The sequence below is a fragment of the Syngnathus floridae genome, chromosome 3 (genome assembly GCF_059516105.1).
Source record: "Syngnathus floridae isolate MCC-2025c chromosome 3, RoL_Sflo_1.0, whole genome shotgun sequence".
NCBI classification, from domain to species: domain Eukaryota; kingdom Metazoa; phylum Chordata; class Actinopteri; order Syngnathiformes; family Syngnathidae; genus Syngnathus; species Syngnathus floridae.
In genome coordinates, this window is record NC_142415.1 from 11,357,143 (window position 1) to 11,380,694 (window position 23,552).

The 23,552-nt window shown below is 38.4% G+C and overlaps 1 protein-coding gene across 3 annotated transcripts; it reads right to left on the reverse strand.

Moving 5' to 3' along the window:
* Nucleotides 1–20,345: 20,345 nt before the first annotated feature.
* On the reverse strand, nt 20,346–23,552 carry calca (calcitonin/calcitonin-related polypeptide, alpha). Of its 3 annotated transcripts, none has more exons than XM_088371182.1 (5): nt 23,430–23,552; nt 23,188–23,279; nt 22,988–23,116; nt 20,836–21,033; nt 20,346–20,734 (listed from the first exon to the last, which is right to left on the reverse strand). In XM_088371182.1, the coding sequence occupies exons 1-4, from the start codon at nt 23,430–23,432 to the stop codon at nt 20,871–20,873; spliced, it is 387 nt and encodes a 128-aa protein (XP_088227308.1). In that variant the 5' UTR covers nt 23,433–23,552; the 3' UTR covers nt 20,346–20,734; nt 20,836–20,870. The 3 variants fall into 3 exon arrangements, with proteins under 3 accessions (XP_088227308.1, XP_088227306.1, XP_088227307.1); XM_088371180.1 differs by having other exon boundaries at nt 22,988–23,119; XM_088371181.1 differs by lacking the exons at nt 20,346–20,734; nt 20,836–21,033 and adding an exon at nt 21,093–22,461 and having other exon boundaries at nt 22,988–23,119.

Consider the following 23,552-nt stretch of genomic DNA (forward strand, 5'->3'; position numbering starts at 1 on the left):
GAAAAAATAATGCAGATTGACAGAAAAGATGGCAAAACATAAGATCAACATCCACCCTCTAAAGAATGAACCAATAAAATGTGTCATCTAATATCCCATTCAACCCACAACTCGCTTTGCACGAGTAGCATTTAGTTGATATAGATTATAAAAGTCTAGAATCTCTCCAAAAAATGAAAGCAGGGCCTTAAAAACAAAGTCTATGATGCGTTCAAGCGATTGTGTTTCACAATCTGTAAATAAAATGAAAATTATTAGATTTACTCTTCTAGTAAGTATACTAAATAAAATAATTTAGTTCATCCAATCACTGCTCCATAAAGCGTTTGTAGTTTCCACAGTCTCATAGAAAGAAATATCTGCAATATTCAGAGTGGCTCTCCGTATTCTCCAGAAATGGGTCTAAGGATTATTATTATTATTACTAATATTATTATTATTACTGTTACTCTTATTTGCCTTTTAACAAACAAGACACCATAATTTTCAAGACACTTTTCTTTATTGTGACAACCGTACAGAAAAAAATATCTACTCTCTCTTTTCGAGACGTTCCACTGCTCCTCATTTGGCTTGGCCTGACCTCTTTAATTCTGATGTAAAACACAAATCAAGTTCAATGGTGAATCATTTGACTTTGCCTTTTAATTTTCCGAAAGTATGCCTATTCAGAACCCAATCACCAGGTGACAAGTGGTGACGAGGGTTTCCCTCCGCTGCTTCATTCCAACACAAATTAGAGCTCTGCTTTCTGTGTGTAAATTAACTGGTATTTAAAATGCCAGAGTTTTTACATGTGTGTAAATCAGGGCTAGGGACATCCTTCTACGTGCACATCTTCACTGTTCCAGCTGGGCTCTCTGTAGATTTGCTGTGTATCTTCTCGACTGAAGCTGACCCCCGCGTACTGACATCTTAATTACATCTTTAGGAGCCTTTAAAAGGTTTCAATGGGCCAGGGACATATGGCTTTACTCTGAAGCCAGTAGGGTCAGATGAGCCCTGTTGTTAGAAGTCACTAAATGACAAAGGCATACGGTTTCAATTTTCATTCGTCTCTTCAAAAGTCTTCTTCTTCATTTTCTTCTTCTTTAGCAAACATTCCCGGTTGACTTTGGGATTCACCGAGCTCTTCCCGATCCCTCTTTTATGGTCATGCTGGCAAGGTTGGTATAATGGGTAATTCATCCTCAGCCTCACAAGCAAGCCCCCCGCAATGCTTCTGACAGCTGAGAAATGTCATTACAGGCCATAATGAAGAATGAAATCAGTTATAGCATCACCACATGCCCAAAATTTAATTAGGGATCTCTGAAGGTCAGCCTTGCCTATGATGTTTTCATGTGTGCACAATGTTGGCTGTACACGTAGTTTGACTTTACTTTTGCATTGGAAACAGCGTCGAAAAAGAGGTGGCGACAAAATGAATGATGATAAACACAGAGGCATGTAGAAATGCCAATAAACAAGCAGTGATTCAACAAAGGCAACTGATCAGACATTGAGATTAAAATGAGGTGCACAGAAAAGCTCCTTTTTATCATCCCCTGCTACACCTTCACACAATGTACAATTAGAGCTCATACGGGAGTGAGAAACAGCCTTGGTGTTGCATCAATTTGCAGATCATTTAGTCTTTTCACACGCACTCGTCCTCCACTAAAACAGCACAAATCAAAGCGGGATAAAGATGAAAATAGAGCATGACGGGGGGAAAAAAAAAGTCGCGCAAATGACTTTTGTTTTTCCACTCTGATTTTTATTTGAATTGTAAGTGATCATTCTGCCTTTTAGTTACAGCTGTCAGCCTTCATTAATGTGCATTATAAATTGCATCAAAGTGCATAAGGCAGTGTGTGATTAATTTATACAGCTCTTTACGTAGGAGGAAACTGCAGGTGCTGAGGAGCCTAATGACTTGGCTTGGGTGGCACGGCTAATCGTAACCCTCTCGTTTCAGCGTTTTGTGTGGCAGTCAACGTTTGTCACACGAGCATTCCTTTCGGCGTCAACCAGCTGACAAAAACAAATTAAACATATGCCAAATAACAATTCCCCTTCTATGACAATGAATACTTTTATCATTGTTACTGATACCACCATGTGTCATGAGACCCCAGCACACAATGCAGACCTGACATGCGTAAAGCTTAAGTCACAGCAAGGCATTCCAGAGTAAAAACTCCTCAACATTGACCCAAAAAGTGAGAGATGGTGGCTGTAAAACTATACAAAATATGTTGGTAAAAATCACAAAAACTGATGCAACAAAATTACAACAGCCTTTTCAGTATTTCATCATCAGTTCTGTGTTTATTATGTCTATGTAAGTATTGTAACTTCCTCATGGTGGCCAAGGTGCATACACCAGGAAGAGTAGCACGATGTCCACTAAACTATGAGATTGTGATGAAGAAATTGTTCTTTTTTTTTTTTTTTTACATTCTTGTGCCCTTTATTCATGGCCAACCGATTTGAATGTTTATTTCTGTAACATGATGTGTCGCGACACGCACAGCATTAGTTGTTGTATTTTTTTCAGGGGCAATAAGTGCAAGATCTATTTATGGGAACAGAAGCTGCCTGGTGGTTATAATTTCACTTTTTTACTTTTAATCTGCCCAACATTTTTGTTGAGGCTGGCAATCTCATTCAAGGCCACGTGAAGCAACTTGAATTCCCTGCAATGTAGTGGACAGAGCAGAGCTTCCATTTGGCATGTTGTTGTGATTACACAAGAGATTTGGCTCACAGATATAACCATGATGTTAGACAACCACTTCAATTTCCTTCTGTACATCTGCTTGCTTTAGCAAGCCCATATGGAGAGTGTAGTGCTTCCCAGAGATAAAAAAAAAACCAACAACATAAAAACAACTTCTTTTCTTCCCCTGCCAACGCCTCACTCTTATTAATCGACCTACCGTCCCGCACGCTTGCGACCTCTAATGGATTTCACATGAGTACAGGACAAACCCAGACAAGAGCTTGGGCCCTAGCTAACATGACAAGCATTAGACTGCATAGGGGGAGGGGGAGAGAGGAGGACTCTCAGTGTCCTGTAACTGATGTGTCGTGCTCCAAGCACCGTCCCTCGGGTGGGACATGGATGTATCCACTCTGACAAGCGTCTCGCTCCTTTCTCTGTGTCCCGACGAGCCTATTATCATGAGGTCCCGCGAATGTTGTGCATTCTGGGAAGTGGCGCATAAAAGAATGATCAGGCAAAGCTTTCAGACAGAAGTTATTCGCCCAGGCAGGCTCTTTGTTGAACAAAATGGAAACGCTGCGACGAGAGGTGCACCTGTTGAGTGTCCTCACGGAGACACAAGCACTCACACTTGGCATTATGTGCCTTATTATTTATACGCGACTGTCAGCTAATAATGCATGGCGCTCTCTCACCGGAGCACTTTCTGCCATCTTTGAAAGTTATGGCAGGAGGCAAGCGTGGTTTCACAGACATCTGGGGTCCGCTCACAAGGGTGTTGTCTGAAGAAGTCCTTCCCACTCATACTGATATAATGCATCTGTGACACTGCGCGACAGAAGCAGTCTTTATCTCTTGTGCATTTTCTCTATTTTTCACACACTGCCTGTAAAAGCTGTATATTTCTTTCTTTTTGGGGGGGGCTATTTTTGTTCTTTATAAAAGTAACTGACATGAAACAGAGGAAGAAAGTTGACCTGGCTAGTGAGGAAAAGTGAAGTGAGATAAAGTACAACACCTGACATTCACTTCTCCCACGCTGTTGCGCTATAGGCAATTGTCACTGTCTGACAAGTCATGTTTAAGTCACACCAGTCAATAGGCCTGACGCAACACCATTGATTATCTTATTAGATGGCCCATTTGCAGCCCTGACCCACCTCAACATCATTGTGATGCCGTGGTCATAACATCCTGAAAGCGATTCATACCTCAGTTCAAGAACATTGAGTATATATATACGTATATATATACGTGTATGTGTGTGTATATGGAGAGAGTGGCAGAGGCAAACGTATCAGTTTATCAATGTTTTTGTACTTGCTGCTTAGCCTGAAGGGGTTAAGGGCATTGTTCACTTATGTGAGGGACATTTTTTATGCACGAGTGAGCCCTGATTAGGGGGTGAGTCTTAATGGCAACTAATTAGCGACTCTCTTTAGCCCTGGCGTAATGATCAAATGAGCTGTCATGGGGTACCTGATACAATGATCCTCTCACTCTTGATATGATATTTTATTCCTTTGCAATTATGCAGCCCCCACTGCACCCCATGTGTTTATTGCCTCAAGCACACATGTCAAATTAAAAAGCAGTTTATGCACCTGATATTTAATTATTACCCGCTGCACCACCATGCACAATAGGAAAATGTCAAAGACGGCAATCTACAGTACTTAAAGCACAAGCAATCGGTGCTCTCCGTCCAGTCAAGCACATGAAAACGGATCAGAATTTGGAAATATTGAATATGAATGGGAACCTTTGCAGCTCGTGTATGCTCAGTTGATCATTATGTGGTGTGCTGCTGTCAAGGGAATTCACCACATACCTCTAGCACTTACCATTGAAAAAAAATGAAAAAAATAATAATAAAAGTACATATCATTACAATAAATTAACTTTTATTTTAATAATACACTTACATTCATCCCTTCTCCATCCTGCTTAGAGTCACTCGAGTCGCAGGCGTGCCTTTTCAATAGAAGTCATGGTTTCAATTAGCAGAGGTGTTAAGTGTGGTACGACAGAGCATCAAAGAATTCACAATTTTTACAAAGAATATGATTCTTCATTTGTGTGTTCCTAAATTTCTAACCTCTCCTTTTCAAGACAAAACACATTTAGAAGAATCTCAATTGCGACTGGATTTGGACTACATTTATATTAACAAAGCAATACATAAATGAATAAACACATGATATGAGCTTTCTATTCTCTCTTTGTCAAAACCGCAGCCTTTCAAATGTATATTCCGTTAATACTCCTTCAACAGCTCATTCAGCTTGATTCTTCCACTTTCATACCGCATTAAGTGCTATACAAATTGAAGCTAACAATGTGTTTCAGTCCTCTAATTATATACTTGAAATAAGTGTTTTTTTCACACTTGGCTAGAATGCTTTTGTCAAAGTTTGTCGAGTTTCTCCATCTCAGTTTGACTACAAGGACATCCATTTCAAAGGGGCAAAATGGAATCAAATAACAATTATTGGTCCATTTTAAATGGATATGTTTAGCTTTGCCACATTTCTGTGCACACAAGCGGGAGCACTGCTGTTCCTCCATAGATTGACTGTAAGGAAAGCAATTAGGGAGCTTGACTTTTTTATGAAGTGATTTAATTGAAATATTAATTGCTCTAGCTCTGATGAATTCCAGAGGTAGCTACGCTGTCACGACTGACTAAAACATCCCCTTATGTGTTCATGTCAAAGGTAATAAATCTGAGACTAACACTGGAACATGAAATCCATCTTGTCTTGTAAACTTTGATTTATGACAGGGGCATGGCCAGACATTGTAAACATCCAAAGCTCAGCCTAAACAAGGCAACCTTCTACACAAGTTGTTCCCTGGCAGCTGTCATCAAAGTTAAGGCAAAGTGTTTAGTTTACTATCATTTTAGTTGATTTACTTTATGTGACAAGCGGTTAAAAACAATAAATGTGCATTTGCAACATGCATCACCTTTACATTTTGACTGCACCAAGTTTTATTTAAGATAAATTGTAAATTAAATTTTGTTATGGGGTGCAAATGGGGGTGATGCTCGAGGAATTATTGTCTGCGTCGAGTGCCTGTAAAAGGTCCCAGTGACACAAAATGAGATCAAGATAAAACATTTCAAAACTATTTCAGAGATAAATGTAACCCAGAGCTCGAGAGCCATCTCCTGCCCGTTTTAGATGTTTCCCTCCTCCAATGCACCTGATTCAAGTGTGAGTTCTAGTCCCAGATTTCCACAAATTATTGAGTATGACATTTAAATCTGTCACCAAATCACTTGTCGCTGTGACAGGTCTTTATCAAATCCTCTTTTTTTTTTTTTTTTTTGCAATCAGCAACAATGTGCTCAGACTCACTCAGAAAGTGCTGGAATCTTATAGCACCAGTTTGCTTAAGATATTTCCATTGATTTCAAGTGGTTGAATGGCAGGTTGGGAGTTTTCAGTGGACGCACCACCCTGACTAGCAGCCCTCTGCTTCACGCTGGTCCCCGGGGGATGCTGTGTTATCGTCCCACCTGTTCTACCATACAGTTGGTGACAAATGCTGATTGATGTTGCAGGTTTGTGGAGATAACTGATTATGGATACCAGTGAATCCCCAAATGAGACCTTGATTCAAAAGAAGCTTGTTTTTCAATTAGCAATTTGACAGCATTTATTGTGTAAACATGTCAGTTTGTGTAGTCGATGCAATGTTCCTTTGCAAATAAAGACTTTAAGGAAGGCAAATTATTTTAATGTTAATTACATTTGAACGGCAAAGAATCGAGTGGTCAGTAAATGGTGTCTAAATCAGTGCTATACACACATGTTAAGTAGATGCGGGGAAGAATGCAGTGTGGGGAGTGGGGAAGTTCCTTACAGGGTGCCCCAGATGCCAATATAACACAGATGTTGTAGTGTTGCTCCAAAAACCACAATCACAACATATGGTAATTGCTGCAGAATTATTTTGGCCAGTGCCCTCACCGAGGGCTGATAAAATGAAAAGTCTGCTACCGCTACCGGGGCTCCGCGGAATGAACACCTGCCAAATCTAACTGCACGATATGTCAACCCTGTGAGTGAAGGGCCACCAGGTAAAGCTATCAGGGTGAGCGATGGCCATGGAATCTCGAGGGGACACGCATAAATCCACAGATGTCTCAACATTCTGTAAAAAAATTGATTGTTTATATACCTCTTGTTTGACCTGAACAATGTAAGACAGAGAAAAGAGGTTTTACTTTCTGGCTACAAACATTGGATCTGTATTGTAGTACTTGAGCTTTCCACCCCTCAAAAAAAAAAAAAAAAAAAAAAACATTTTCCTGTTGGACCTTTGTCACATAAATTGGATCTGTTCCCGGTGTTACAGCACAAACATTTGATCACACTTGATTTGACAAACCCCATCAACATAAATTTCCAATCACTGAAATCTTGTATTTGTAAATCCATAGATGTGGTTGTTTTTCCACAGTTTAATTGCACTGTGGTGCATGGAATATGTTTCAACACAGTTGAATTCAGCCATTATTCATCTAAAGCCCAGAACCAGCCAATGTGTTGAAAATGAGCCTTGTTGCATTTCTCAAGTGAGTGTTTTAAGCTGGGCGTAAATACAAACATGCACGCTTTAATACACTTGTGAACAAAAACACAGACCACAGGACTTGCATTTGCTCATACACAAATACAAACTGAATCGACCCAAGTAACTTGAAGGGGCAAATATATGAAAGAAAAAAATCGGCCACCTTCTCTTCTGAGTTTTTAGCTCCACCATCTGGTCTTCAATGACACAGTCTCAGTTCTACACAAGTCCTCCCTTTGACACATCTAAGTATCAAGCTCCACATTCAGTTTTACAAACCGCTTTATTTATTTTATCTTGACAGAAAGATACATGAAATACTGTTGAAAAAATTAATTAATTAATAACGTGTTGTGGTGTGCGATCCTTCTGTTGGTAACTGTAGTGTTGTGGTTGCTTTAAAGAGAGTTATATTGATTGTTAAGAGAAACTGATGCACTGAGGTTTTTGCTCACTTGGGGGTTGACGAGTAAAGGAAGGAGGGTGCCTCACTTAAAAGGAGATCATTTTATAAGAGCCTTTGTTAAGGCTCTTCTTGAAGAGACGCCGAGGGGGATTGTTCCTGGCAGGTTACAGAAGTGGTGTCTCCGTTAATTATTCTTCTGCTTGAAAAAAAAAAATCTGTTTCTGTTTGTTGTGAGATTGTGTGTACGGGTGTTTCATGTCACTGGAAAATTGCCTCCTGTAGAGTCACTTTGCAATATACTAACTACAAACTAAATATATCAATTGTCGGACCAAAAGTATTGGAAAGAAATTTACCATTTAGATTTATTGCTAATTTGCACTATTATCAAAAGAGAGAAAAAACAGAAATGTTGGGGGACATTATTTCAATTGTATCTTAAATTTGCAATCATCACGATGCATTTGCTATGTTGAAACAAATGTACACAATTTAAAACACTGGGTTAAAAAAAAAATTTGGGTTAAAAATTTGATCGACCCAGGAAGTTGGAAATTGACCCAACTTCCTTAATAATGGGATTGGCTGGCCCTTTCTAATACTTTTAGAGGAAGCGTGAAATTTAGAATGTTTTTCAATCCTTCAAGCCTCTTCATTATCATGCAGCATCGTGATGCTTCATTTCAGGCTGAACACGATTGAATGAGGTCAAAAACAAATTAAGTTAAAATAAAGATTTTTTTTTTTCATGTTTAGGAATGCTTTTATTTCTAAACATTGTATAAACTATATTTCAGTTTGCATTTTTAAACAGCACTTTTTTTGCAGATCCTTTCTTACTTTCATTGTTTATACTATTGGTATTCTTGACATGTCAAGATCAGTTGCAATTATTTAAGTGGCACTAAAATCACATTGATATTAAGCAAAATTTATTTTAACTGCAAAAGTGTTTAATCCCATCACCCGAATGATATTTTTAATATCATTACACTGACTCCAAAACATTTTCTTTTCATGGTTGTGTTCAGTAACGTGCTCTTAATTTGTAAACCATAAGACCCCATTCCATTTTACCATTCTTGTTTATAATTTGCCAGCAAGAGAATACAAGGGGGGGCGGGTTTGGAGTTTATTCCAAATTGTACACAACATAAAAGAACAAAAACAAGAAGCGTCTATTAGCTGTAAAATGCTCTATAATAACGTGATCCCAAGAGAGTCTTCCCCAAACGAGCAAATAAAAACCATTGTCATACAATACAAGCCCGCCGCCCCCCCCCCCCCAATTTGAGGCAAATCCCTTATTTGGAGTTTAAATCTGCAATGCTTTGTGGGTAATTAGTGAACATGCACAGGAATGTTAGCGGGGCTTGGCAGGTGCATTTGATCTGTGGCAAGAGGCAAAAGCACTGTTGACAGAGAGATGGCAGAAGGAGAGCGATGGGAGGGCAAGTGGGTGGAGGAAAAGAATATTTCAAAGCTTAGGGGCAGGTTTGACTAATTCTCAACCTCGTTAGAGAACAGCAAGATTTTGATTTTAGATGTAATTATTGGAACAAAAAAATAACACAATTGTTATTGTGTAGATTGTAATTGTATTTATTCTAACAGATTTTTTTTTTTTAATACTGCCCTCACCAGAAAACATCATACACCACTCATAGCGTATGCATCTAATATTCCAATTTAAATATGGGGGGTGGGGAGTACAAGTCTGACCTAAAAAGAGCCCCCCCAACACTGATTCATTCATAAGCAATCACAAACATCCAACACAATGTTTTGATCACGTACCTCTAAAGGTGTTACGCATCAAATTAATATAATTTCATAAACAATTACCTTGTTAAATGCATTTTCCTCTACTGAATTATTCAGATTATTATATGTGGCTAGCATGTGTTCAATGGCACCCAATTAGAGCCGATACGCTAAACCTAATTTGCAGACGCCAGAAGCAAAGTTTATATATAAGAGCTAATATTTGAAAGTCAAATTAAAGTTGAAACAGCCCGTAATAACTGTTAATTAACTCTAGCTTTGTGTTGTGTGTGTTTTTTTTTTTAATTTCCTTCAACAAACCAGAATGGTGTACAATATTCACAAGGCTAGTGCTTAACATTTCGGACCACAAAGATACATTTCAAAGCGTTGAATTATTCTTTTGATGTGAGTATTCTCGGTAGAGTAGATATTATTTTAAGATCTCTTTGTTCAAAAATTCATTTTTATTATCGCTGCATGAAATGCATAGTAATTCCCCACATAACTAGCCATTGGTGCAATTAACATCTTCGATCCAGATCATATTGCTGATAATTTATACAGACTAGGCGCCTCCCCTGTGATCGCTCGCAGGGCTCCAGCTCCTTGCATTTAGAGAATCCTTCTCATGCAGATGAAAATGGAATGTGAAACTTAAATGAACAGGGCTCCACTGTCATCATAATAAAGACTTTTGAAAACACACCGGGGCCAGTTCAACAAGTACGCCGACAGCAACGCCAGTGTAGTGACATCAAACCAATTAAAACTGACGATAAATATTAACAGCGGTGGGTGTTAACGAAACATGACTGGGAAGCTGAGCTGTAAACAAGTGCTGGATGGGTGATCATTAAAACTGTGTCACATAGAGCTGCACAGAAAAAGAGAAATTGAGATTTAAACACTAGAATTAATCTGCAATGCTGAAAGAGACACTGATGGTGTCTATAATACTCATCAGTCATGATGAGTATTATAGATATTATACCGGGGGCGACATTTACACCCTGATAAACATATTGAAGGTTCTATTTTTAAAATGTATTTATTTATTTATCACATAACATTTCTGATAACCCAGTATGAGTGTAAAAAAAAAAAAAAACAACTATATCAGCCATGTCAGAAAAGTGTTTGTTGTTGAATGTGGATAGGTTACTATTTTTTTACTAAAATGTTCACAAATACTATGTCATTTTCACGATTGCTTTTTATGTGTATTCTATTCATATTTCTTCATACATTGACTTTTATTTTATTATTACCTCAGACCTGTGGCTAAACATACTAAGCGTATGGCCATAAAACAGTATGAAATTCACACATAAAAGTATAAATAAGGGCCCAACCAATATGGCTTTTTTAGGCCAATTCCGATAGTTGACAGAGAAAAAGACTTTGACGGCCAAAGGTAGAAAAGCACTATACAAGCACGGCCTATTTACCATTCAACCACACTTCTGCTTAAGTCATCTTTAATTAAATAATCATATTTGATCGCACCATAAGATACAATGAATTCTGATGAATTTGCATGCTTGTCCTTGTAGTCATCTGCAGATGATCACACTTGAGACGACCATTATCCTTAGAAATTGGTCAAAGCAAAGTGGGGGTGGAGTTTGCCAGTGAACCTCGCTTACGCTTCATCTGTTCATCACTTGTTGTAGTCTTCTTTTATAATCCGTCTTCATTAAAAAAATATGACTCGCAATAGCTTCTCTAAAAAACTTGAGCTCACACCAACCGCGTTTCAGTGTCAGAAAAACACAATATTTCTCAAGATGACTTCGAGATAGACAGGTTCTTTCAACTATGCAAAGGCTGAAAACTTTTGTCGACTGTCACAGTTCCTAATAAATGGGCTGGATTGACGCATAACTTTAACATTCGCTCTACTTAATGGGCCGACATTGTTGAATTATCTATAGGTCTCAGTGATTCAAAAAGGACCATCAAACCCAAACTTGAGAGCAGTGTCTTGTAATTGAATAATACATTACATGTGGCAATTATTTCTGTTAGAAGCAGACTGACAAATCAATAACCAGGGGATCAAATCAAGGACTGTGAAGCTCTTGTTTCTACTCCCCTTGTGACCAATTACATCAGCACAGTTTAAACACCTGCCGTGTCACAGTGAGCTGTCACACACACTCTCTTGCACGCACAACCGCTGCGTCACACATACACTGGTCGAATCTAAATTCGTTTATTCGTTATGTGTACTGAGAAATTGATAAATGTTTGTCCATTTTGCGCGTATTATGTTTCAAACATTGCAACAGAAGTGCTATGAGGTATTTTGGTTGTAATCATACACCTCCATCGTGTAGCCTGACCTGCAGCTATACATTATGCACAACTTTATAGCTGCAGGCTGTTTCTTCTCATGACATACAGTATGTAGTGTGATTAAGCGAGGGTGAAATAAGCTGTTTTAATGAACATATTGCATGACACAAATACATACATCCACTTTTTCAAGGCGCACTGGGGCACTGACCTGAGCTTGTGATCTGTTGGTAGACAAAATGTATTTTATTTGAAATGTGCGCCACCAGTAAAAAGGCTCATATCGGGTCTTATTAAAAGTTAATGATACTAGTGCGTTAAGAGAATGTTGGCTTGTTATGTCCACCAAATTCTAGCCTAGTGCCTGACTCCAGAAATATCTGAACTCTGGAAGACCAGGACATATTATTCACATCTGGGACTTTTTGGATTCGTGTTGATTAAAATGCATATCAGCAAAGGTAATGAAGCCTTTCACCTATTGGTTGGAATAGATTTGCTTATCAGCTGTACTATAATAAATAATATATAATAAATGACTATTATGACTATAATGCACTATTGTGAACATTTATACTCGTCAACTGGAATCTAAAAGTTCCCTGCTATTGACAAATATATTCATCATGTTGTTCACACTGCATGGAAGAGTTGTCGGTGAAATTCAGGTTTCTAATGTAAACCACTATAATGATGCATAGATCACAAATCAGAGGTCGGCGTCACATTGTTTTGGATTTTAGATCCATTTTGAGGAGCAGATACCGATTAGTACATACAGTAGATGTGTAGCATAAATAGTGAGCAATATGTTGCATTACTTAGTGAGTGAGTGATATCTCCCACTGCGCATGTCTAAGTTGTATACCTGTACGCCATTCAAACCCTTTCTCAGTTTTCCTTTTGAAATACTGGCCTGAAAGTCCTTCAACTTGCTTTGACAACATCTGGCAGTGAATTAATTTATCATCTTAAATGTTTGGATTCGATGAACACGGAGACCGTAGCATGACAGCAACCCTGTTTCATTTGTGCATCCAATGCACCGGTCTGTTCCGTCAAATCTGAGTATAGATCATCAAACTAAGGCTGTCAATACTCACCAACGCACACAAGTTCCTCCAAGCAATAATAGCCTGGAGTCAAAGGATGCGTCTTACATGATAGATTGATACAAGTCCCCTATGTGTTGTTTGTTTACTTAAGACTGAGTGCCTAATAGGAGGAAAATGTAATTTTCTTATGTTATTGAAGAACACAGCTTGTCCAAAATGTGTCATTATTAATTAGGGCTGAACACCTTGCCAAAGGCAGTCCATCAGCAACTGAGCTCATCAAAATACGTAAGACACAACACGTGCCCTAACCTGCCACTCACTTCAACGTCTTGGAGTCACAGAATGGGGGGCGCTGATAAACAGTGGAAGGAAAGGACATTGATGAATTAAAAATCACAAGTAGAACACCGGCAGCAAGTTACTCTGATGTAAAGCTGGCGGGAGAAGTGCTTGAGTCAGTTTTAGACCAGGTTAAAACATTCACAGGCTAGATGAACGAAGACACGAGCAAGCAAAGGACTTCACACGCATCAAACGAAGCAGCGGTTTTCACTCTTCTCTGTGGTGGGCTTGCTTTGCATTTTTCACACCAGCAGGTTGCTTATCAATGCACACCTTTCTGTTGTTGTGTTTGCTATGTTCTCTGTTTTCAGACCACCAAACACATTCCGTTGCTTTGTTTTATGAATCGCACGGTCGCGTTTTGAGCCGTGCGGTCCTTCCTCTTGTCTCAAATATAGGAGGGCAACATTTGTTTAGGGCACATAAAAGCATCGAGATGACCTATGGTTGCAGGCAGACCTTTAAAGAAACGAAGGACAATCAAAAGGACAAATGCGACAGGCCTCCCGTGTGAGGTAACAAGATGAATGTGAACCGGCGCCTTGCTTCTGTGATGTCTTTGACCTGCAAAGTTCAAAGCTGCTCCCAGACTCTGGACCCCCGTCCAGTGAGCGAGCACCTCAGACAAAGGCTTTGTTCATAATAAAGTCAATCCACCATATTGTTTCCCTTTGAGCTCAACACCGTTTCAACAGGGAACAGACCTGCGGACCAAAAGGTTGGGCTGAAATATTTTGAAGAATGACCTAATTCTGATTCTTTTTTCTTTACCTTAATATTGCAATTGTGGTTTTACACATCTTTTTTGGTGGTTTTATATATCTTTTTCTTCCTCCCATGTATAATTTTAGATATCACAAACAGAGACAATAAATTAATCTGTAACTAAATAGCATCAAATGTATTATCCACAAATGTTATGCGGCCTCGTAGTTAAATATAAAACATTATTTATCTACTTCAATACGCGTTAACTTCCTCGACACTTTGACTTGCAATCTTTTAAGCACGTACTACACTAACAAAAAGTGTCGCTTAAGCATAAGTCAGTTAATCATTAACAAAATTAAAACGATAAAGCAAACAAATTTCTGGCTTTCTCACTTTAGCTTTTTGTGTTTCATGAAACAATATGTAAATTTGTGGCCTGCCGTCTGCACTGAACTTATTGTGACAGAAATAAATACATAAATAAATAAATACACGCATAAATGTTACATGCTACTACATTACAATTTGAATTCAATTCATCGTTCAGCCCTACAAAGCACCCACAAATAAATATATCACACATGACATCTGGCATTCCTCCCATATCTCCGCACTTTCACGTCTCTGAATACAGAAAAATATTTTTACTGCTGATTAAATGTGACATGCATACAGAGTCAACCTGTTCAAGCACACCTTGGTACACTGGTCACCTATGTATACTTATCATTGCACAGGCTCTGTTCTCAACAAGTGTGGCCTTGTAGCGGGTCCATAATGAGCCTCTGTTCCTAGGGACACGTTATGTGGTGGCGAGGAACAAGGCGGTGTGCTGTGGAGCAACAGGACACCCAACTGACCCCCCCACACACACACTACCGCACACTTCCCCCCTGCTCCGGTATGAAGAAGCATGGGGAGGTGCCCCAGCCTGCGGTCATAGTTAACCATGGCCATGCAGCGAAGGCTGGCTGCTGCAGTGCCGCCGCTCCTCATGAGACACAAGGGTGAGAGGGACTTTGAAGTTAAAAGTGTGGCTGGGAGACAATATGAGCTTGATCATGTGCTGTACTATGATAGAAGGAAAAAAGGTGTCTGGAGAAGATCAGACCATACAATGATTTTGGTGGATGACCATCAGGTCTTTGCACCGAGCTACAAGTGCAAGGTTCTAAGCTTTGAGCCAGTGCTTTCCAAAATGTGGTACCACAATAAATTTGACAAACATTTTACATTCAACTTTGAAGTGCAATACATGTTTGTCACTGACCGATGGCCATATTGCGAACAAAGGATGAGGCATGAGAAAGTTCAAAAAAGGACTGAGGACGGACAGAATCTGAAACAAAATCCATTTCTCCTAAGGAGAACATCTCTTCGGCGTTACAGGGATGGACAAAAACTCCCTTCCGTCAGTCCTCACTAAGTCTTGTTTTGAGCTCTCTCGTCCCTCATACTTCTTCTGAAGTGATATTTGGTCTACAATGTCTTAGAAATTTAGAACAGACAATTTAGTGGCACAAACAAAACCTTCCATGTCAATGTCAGTTATTACACAGATTTTTTTTTTTTTTTTTCAGACAACATTTTGGGCTTTGGTTATTTCATTTGTGGACTTTGATTGCTCGAGGTTTACATTACGTTTGACTTTTAAAGTCTCAAAAAGGCCAACCTGACTTTGTTTACTGGTGGAATAGTCACAAAGGATTTGAAAGAATTAATTTTATTTCATGTAGGTTGTTCTGCTATGCAATGAAATAGAACAAATCCTTCAAAATGTAGAAGTGACTCAATACTAATCATTGACTAAGTTTAAGACAAACATTGTATCGTTGATACACTTAATGCCTTGTCTGTTTCACTCATGGTAAAACAAGTGGTCAGTACATTAGTATGTGCAGATGTAGGTGTATGAAGTATACATACAGTATTTGATCTAAAGACCTGGAGATGAATGGCAGCTTCTTCATTAGCAAGCAAGGCCCCGGGAGGCTGCCCTCTCATGACAATTAGGCCTGCACGCTGCGCATCGCTTTTACTCGAATATCAGATCTTTATCAAACACACGTCATAAAACCCCTGTGTCATTTACATTTAAACAGATGCTCTGCAGCAGCTTGCATATGTGAAGAGAACGCCTTCTTTACATTTCAGCGTCCTCCACAGGGCATTTCTACTCATACAAAAGGGGCCTTCAGACTTCAGAGGGAGCTGAAAAAGAGTGTGCGAGCGTGCACCACAGCAAAATCTCTAACATGAACACTTTAGGCCTGTTTTTGTTGTCTCTACAAATATCCCTCTCACATTATAAATCAGCCTCAGTGGTGGCTTATGTTTTAGATCTGCCCGAAGGAGTTTTAGAATGATTCTGGGTGTTCGGCAGGTTGCAAATAAATGTGAGGGAAAAAATAAATGTACGTTACAACAACAGATTCATCTGCCCTGTACCCAATTTTCACCAAATAATTCATCCATTTGAGATATGCTTATTCAAAGCAATGAAGCGTTTCTAAAATTAGAGTAGTAATTAGTTATTCTGTTTAAAATACAGCAAAAAGTAGAAGTAAATTTTGAGACAAAAAAATCAACATATACTCTGTAAACTGCATATCGTCTCTGTCCATTGATCTCCAAATGTTGCTGAGAAAGAACAGTATTTAACAACTCAATTTCAAAATGAATGCTTTTACTATGTAAGAAGGGCATTATATCAATAGATTATATTACACACATTACACAATTGCATTAATAGTAGTTGCACAGTTATATATAAATTAAAAACTAGTGTTGAGTTTAATTTTCACATTTTTTAAAACACAACAGAGAAGCTGCTGCTTGAGTAGATATGTGCAGAAAATACACCGTTGGGCATTTTTATGCATGGTTCGACGGGAAGGACGTATAGTTCTTTGCTGCCATCTTCAGGACTTCAAGTAACCTTGCATTGTTTGAGTTACGTACTTCCCCTAATCGACAAATGAATGTGGACATTTTTCAGGAATAATTGCCTTTTTATTATTTTATTAGTTATTATAATTAATACAATACTAAATATATTATTACTCACAGTGAATGGTATTTTTTTTTTATTTGGGCTTGGGCCTTTGGTGTGTATAACATAACTAAGTCAATATTTTATAATTTTCGATGGTGAAGTAATGGGAAACTTAAGAAATACATAATATTATAATTTTGGTTTAAGGAGTAATGGACATAAATGTACACATTTCTACGCGGAAAGACAACAAATAATATTTTTATGGTGCTTAAGAATAAAGCTTACAGCAAGATAGGGCCAAAATGAGGCTCTGGAATCTCATCCTGTAGAAATTATGAATATTTATGTTCCCAAAATAACATACTTTTGATAGGCATAAAATTCTGCTGTGTATTGCTTCAAGGTGATCTTCACAACAAACACCAAATCAACACAACAGATGTTGAAAATGGGAAACAATAGAACTGCAACTGCTTACAGAAAGTAGCCACGTTGGTAAATAGCGCCCTCGGGTGGTTGATAGCTTGTTAAAATGGCAATACGGAGCAATACCAAAAAGTAGTTATGTAAGTTAATTATGTACCATCTGATACTATACATAACTGACAGTCAAATAAAGACGCACTCTTAGGATGAAATACAATTTTCAGACCACTTAGTTGAAATTTGTTAATTTCCTACAGGACATTTGATGATCTGTAAGGCAGGATTAGTAATCATGAAATTGTTGCAGAAGTGAAGCAACAACACAGAAGTACTGTACTCAAATAAATTCTTAAATAATTTCATGCGGTTACAAATGTGAGCCACATGGTGGCGGTAGAAGCAGAGCAGAATCATAATTTGTTTTGCTGCCAGATTTTCTTTTAATATTTGAGTCACTATATCATGTATGAGATCGATGCTTGCTGTTGAAGAATTTTTTTTACATCCATGTCCTTTGGTCTTTTTGTGTCGTCAGACTTTTGATTGGAAACTTAAAGTAGTTAGTGGTATGTTGCAAACTGTCAAATCATACAAACATATCTATTCATCCATTTTTATGGCACTTGTACTCAGTAGGATGAAATGGAGCCTATTAAAAATTCATACTGGATGAAACAATTGAAGGATTAAGTTGATAAATTCCCACTTGATGAAACAGATGGGGATTAGTCTAAAGTGACAGTCACTCATCCCCAGACAGTCCAGAAAGCCAACTTCTGGAACAGCAGTGATGACCCTTGAACTGTTGCAAACAATATCTCTCATCGCCTTAATTAGATGTTTGGTGTTTCACATGGCTGCTCACATCCAGGGTACGACCTCTTCTTTCTTCAGTTATTTAATATAGACCATCAGACGATGGTCACAGGAGAGTTGAGGCATATTCAAAAATAAAATCTGCTACCACCGGCGTGTTAAGATGATTTGTATTTTGCACTACACATTTATCACCTTTCTTGCTAAAATATTGTTTGTACAATGTCATTAAAAATAAGGTTGAGGACTTGAAATGTGAGTAGTACAAACGAATAGGCTTCATAATTTATGTATCATAAATATGATATTGTTTGCTATTGTAGTACAGATTAATTCATTGCTTGGGTTGGTTAAAAGACGCATAGGAAGAGGACCTTCAAGAAAATAATCACATATTAAATCTCTGTCCCTTGAGTCCATATACACCATTGACAAAAATATTTCACTTGCAATGCAATATCGATTCAGCAAACCGTGTTTATATGCAAGGTCCTTCAACCGTAGGTTGTGTACTGGAAAACCAGTGGTTAAAGAAGATGGTACAGCCATTTGAATCTGTGTAAAAGTTGCAAAACAGCAATTTTGGAGTCATTGACGTTGACCTGATGATCAAATTCTTACCCATCTTTGGAATGTAATCAAGAGGGTCAGACCATTCAAATGCTTCCCAGTTAACTGCATTTTGCTCGATTAGAACAGATGAGCCATAGGCAGTACAAGACTATTTGGTGCCTCACAGCAGTTTATGAAGCACTGTCATGAAATGGTGCCACGTTGTATTGATCCAATGTTTTGACAATGTCCTGTCCCCGAAGAGGGAAATAAGTGGCATAACAAGCATGGCAATTAAGCAAGACTCTGAGCCACAGAAGGCAAGGTCTGGTGCACAGATACTCCAGAGATATAATACTCAATGCGGCATTTAGGACCATAATAGAGTACTTTTTTTTTTTTTTGCAGACCCCTAATCGGTTGCAGCGTTGTGTTGCTAAGACCTTCAGCTTTTTACTTTTCAAATTTTCTCAATTAAGGTGTGCCAAGGTTGTGACAAAAACTAAATAGCTTTGCTAAATGAAATAGTGCACTAGGGCTGCAATGAATTATTATTTTAGTAAATGATTAAACTACCAATTATATTGTTGATTAATCAATGAATCACATTATTTTAAAAAACGTGTTTTAATTTACATCCCTTCATTAAAAACCAGGACGTTATTTCAAATTGACGGTGCAGACAACCACTGCTCAAGAGACAAACTCAAGACAAACTACCAAAAACCCAACTAACAAACACAGGCAAACAAACAAACAAACGCCAAACTACAACACGGAAGACACTTGCACCCCACATGGTAACCCCAGTTCTAAAATCTGCAGAAAGATCGATGATCAGAATGATCAAACTATGAAAACAAGAGCATCATACACATGCAATAATGAAAGGAAAATACATTTTGCGTGTGTGCATGTGTGTCATCTCAAGCTTACCCCTTTACTGTGTCCGTCGTTTTCATAGATTGAAGGAACTGAACCTTCAATAAAACGAAGTCTTTCGGCGAATCCTTCTCTATACCGACAAGAAATTTCTGAAACAATCGTCCTTGAAATGCTTTGCACAGACAATCAGGACTTTGCCCAAAAGTCCTGCAAAAATAGATTTAACCAGTCAATACTTTGAGGTTCTGATCCTGGGGGACGTTGTAATGAGTTTTGTAGATTAATGCATCCAACAATTGATCACTTTGATTTCTCCACTTCTGCAGCCTTGAATTGTTTGGACTACAAAAGTTTGTCCGCGTAAAAAAGAGGGCGGAATTGCAAAACCGTTTGGCCGTACCCATTACCTTGTTTGGGAGTGGCGTCCCAAATACTGTGGCGTAATAAATAAAAATACAATAGAAAATTGATCAAACTGAACGGAGTAAAAAAAAGATCTGCCAAACAGATTATAAAAGTAGCTCTGTTATACAGTGATACATTAAAATTTTCTATAATCCTGGAGACTCCAAGTGCACAATAAAATGTATTTAAAAGCTAAAAAAAAAAAGTGGATTTTCAATATGTCTCTCTGTCTATTTCATAGTATAGTTTTCTAGACAGTATACCACCAAAGCTTCTTCATCATGCCAATTCATTCATTCTCCAACAAAAGAAACTGGTAAACAACATGTCTCTTGTGATATACTGCTCCTCACCACAATAAAACAATAAGACGTGGATGCCTCGTGTAGCTAAAATACAATTTATTACAGCTTTCAGCTCTCAATCATTACAGAGATCATATGACATAGTTAGTCATAAACACAGGTTTTAGCGGAACATTTGCAGTTTGCACTATGAAATATGATGGCACTGATTTATTTGAAGGCACTGGACAGCCACAGTATAGTTGGTTTCAGGGTAAACTTAGAAGTATGACATACGATACAGCTCACATAGGGTCAGGAGGTCACTTGAGCTACAAGATGAACAGTTCTTCCGCTGTCTTTAATGCTCATTCTGATCATGTTTGCCAGTATAATTTACATATGTGGGTTTTAACTATGAACAGCAGCAATGGTCTGAGAACAGAAAACATCAGTCCATATGTTTGATGAGGAGGCATGACTTCAATCCTAGAAAAGTAAAGACAATAAAAAATGGGTTACAATTTCACCTTCTCTGCCCTATTTGATAGCATGGCTTTTATGGTTTTGGAGACAGGAAAGAAGCACACCATTGGGTAGTCCGACCATGATGACGCTCGTGTGCTCACTCAGGGCTGCGTCGCCTCCGTTTGCCGAAGGCTTGCGCCCCCACGCTGGTGGGCACAAAGTTGCGGTGGCCCATCCCGCCGGAACGACTCAAGAAGTCGGCCAAGCGGTGGGTGACGCAGGTGGCGGTGTTGCATGCCCTCTTCTGTGTTGGCATGTTGCTTGGAAGGCATGGCATAATATTGTTAAGATTAAAAAATGATTTCAGCACTATCCACAAAACTATTTGGGCTTCTCCCATGAGTTGTTAGGAATAAATAATAAATGAAATAAATTGTATGTAGTGATAAGTACATTGTGGTATGCTTATGTATTTCATACAGATAGTCTGAGCAGTATTAAAATATTATTAAGCCTACATTTATAAAGGTAATAATGCTCATTTTTACGCAATAATATCAGTATTCTGATTAATACCGCCACATGACCAAAACAGCCAAAACCCAGAAAACGGCTGGACTTCATATTCCACAAATGCAATTTTAATGGGAACGCTGCATTTAGACTAGTGGGGTTGCTCAGAACAGATTTTTGTAATTGTTTTACTTGACTTCCCCTTAAAGTTATGACTAACCGCACGTGATACAGTTTGATTTAAGAGATCAATTTAATGTTTGTGGTTGTAGTTGTTTATTGCTAACTTGGTTATTTAAAAGAAAAAAATAGGTTTTTAATGTATTTTCTAGTACAAGATCCCATCACACTGACGTGGTTCCATATCGATACCAGTAAGCAGGGTAGATTGGTGCCTTGAGGTACAAGTCACTCCAAATTTTCAAGATAAAAGTTTCATTCAGCCAATATTATGCTTTGACTTGCTAGCGCAAACAGCAGTTTGCCAAATAGTTTCATCAAAACAGAGGCTTCTAGCTGTTGAACATCGCTCCCACTTGAAATTAAAAATAGAGAGAGAATTGCAAAATGTGTATTTAAAGCTAACAAATAACATTGCTTTAAGAATGCTGAATGCTAAACGTATAATGGAAAATGCTTTTGAAATGCTATGAGTTATCATCAATAAGGGCGGTTTTAGAGCCCTATAAGTGATGGATATTTGAACACAAATGGTGGAGCAACATATATGAACAGACAGTAACAATATTCCCAGTAACAATATTCTTTATCTTCTTATTAACAAGTTACAAGGCACCAGTGTATTTTAACAAAAAAATACATCTGAAAGTAACAAAATTTTTATACTGTTTACTTGTTATAATATGAAGTCATCTTTTACATTCATTAAGATCTGTCGACAAACTAAATGATCTAACCAATAATGATGCTTGTTTTCTCATTATACTTTGGAGTGTAGCACTTAAGATCTGAAGACATTCCCCTGAAGATAGTCAAGCGCACATAGAATGGGACACATAGGATTAACAAACAAGATGACAAAGCTAGAAGAGAGATGCCCAATGGGAATATTTCAATTGTATTCATATTGCTCAGCTAGATTTCTCTTCTTTCCAGGTGTCCCTGCTCCCACATCTGTGCGGGGATAGGTTTGGAGTTTGTGAATATCCTGGGACAGTTTGCCCAGCACACAAGTGCTTAAGCCGGTGCAGCGCTTTGACATGGACCTATCTGGGCTGGTAGAGACACACACATGCGGAGACAACTCACAGCGACAATGGTATGATGGAGGGACATATAAATCAAACAACAACCAGATTGTGTTCCCGTTTGGAGGCCACATTACACTACATGCATTATTTGGATTTATTAGTATGACATGCAGTGACAGACAAATGGAAATGATGATGTCATGCACTCATGCACGATCACAATCATACTCAATTCATGGAACCCAATTTTTACCCCACATAACTAAAGAATAGGGTCTAACCGATATGGATTCCGATGTTAGACAGAATAAAAGACTGATACCTAGACAGACAGACAGACAGATTGCTCTATTGATAGATATAAATTTGTTCAGATTTCATTCTACCTAATATTGGCCATCCAGTTAATCTGTTGGGCCCAACTAATGAAACTTGTTACTGACTGATTGCTTGACTGTAGTCCAAAGCATTAACTAAGACCAAGAGTGGATAAGATTATATGTTTTGCGAGACACACACATCATTAAAAACAATCTTTCTCATTGATTACCTGCTCCCATCAGCTGTTTGGCGCTCTTGCTCATCTGAAGCGAGCTGCATGAACTCTTTAATGGCTCTTAGTAACTTCTTAATATCATCATTCGATAGACTGACTCCATCAGTACTGGGGTCTTCACGACTTCTGAAATACATTCAGAGTAAGATATTTGCTATCATAAAAGCAGTCACCGAGTACTTTTCATGTCTTACCTGGATGGAGCTGCCTGTGTGATGCACATCTGACAAAAGATCAGCACACAAGCTAAAAGAAGAGTCCCGAACTTATGGGTGATCATGATTGCCTGCGAATAAAATACATGAGGTTCAAGAAATTTGCAGGTTACCTTGTACTACGCTTTACGAAAACAGCATGCACCCAATACAAGTGACTCAATCGTCAAACTACAGCTACTACAACATTTCATTTTCTAAAGTCATCCTTATCCACTCACCATAAGCTGGTACAGTATTGGAGGAGGATGATAGAAGTGCGGCTCAGTTGACGATGAGCTGACCGCTCCCACAGAACTGGCTTTTATGCATGTTCCCGTGGGCTCTGCCAGCACTTGATCATG

Excerpts from the sequence above, each read along its gene's own strand:
- calca (XM_088371180.1), bottom strand. Across the intron at positions 23,120-23,187 it reads ACACAGGCAGCTCCATCCAG|AAGTCGTGAAGACCCCAGTA; the intron begins GTAAGACATGAA and ends AATGTATTTCAG. Across the intron at positions 21,034-22,987 it reads CAAACAGCTGATGGGAGCAG|CAACATGCCAACACAGAAGA; the intron begins GTAATCAATGAG and ends ATGCCTTCCAAG.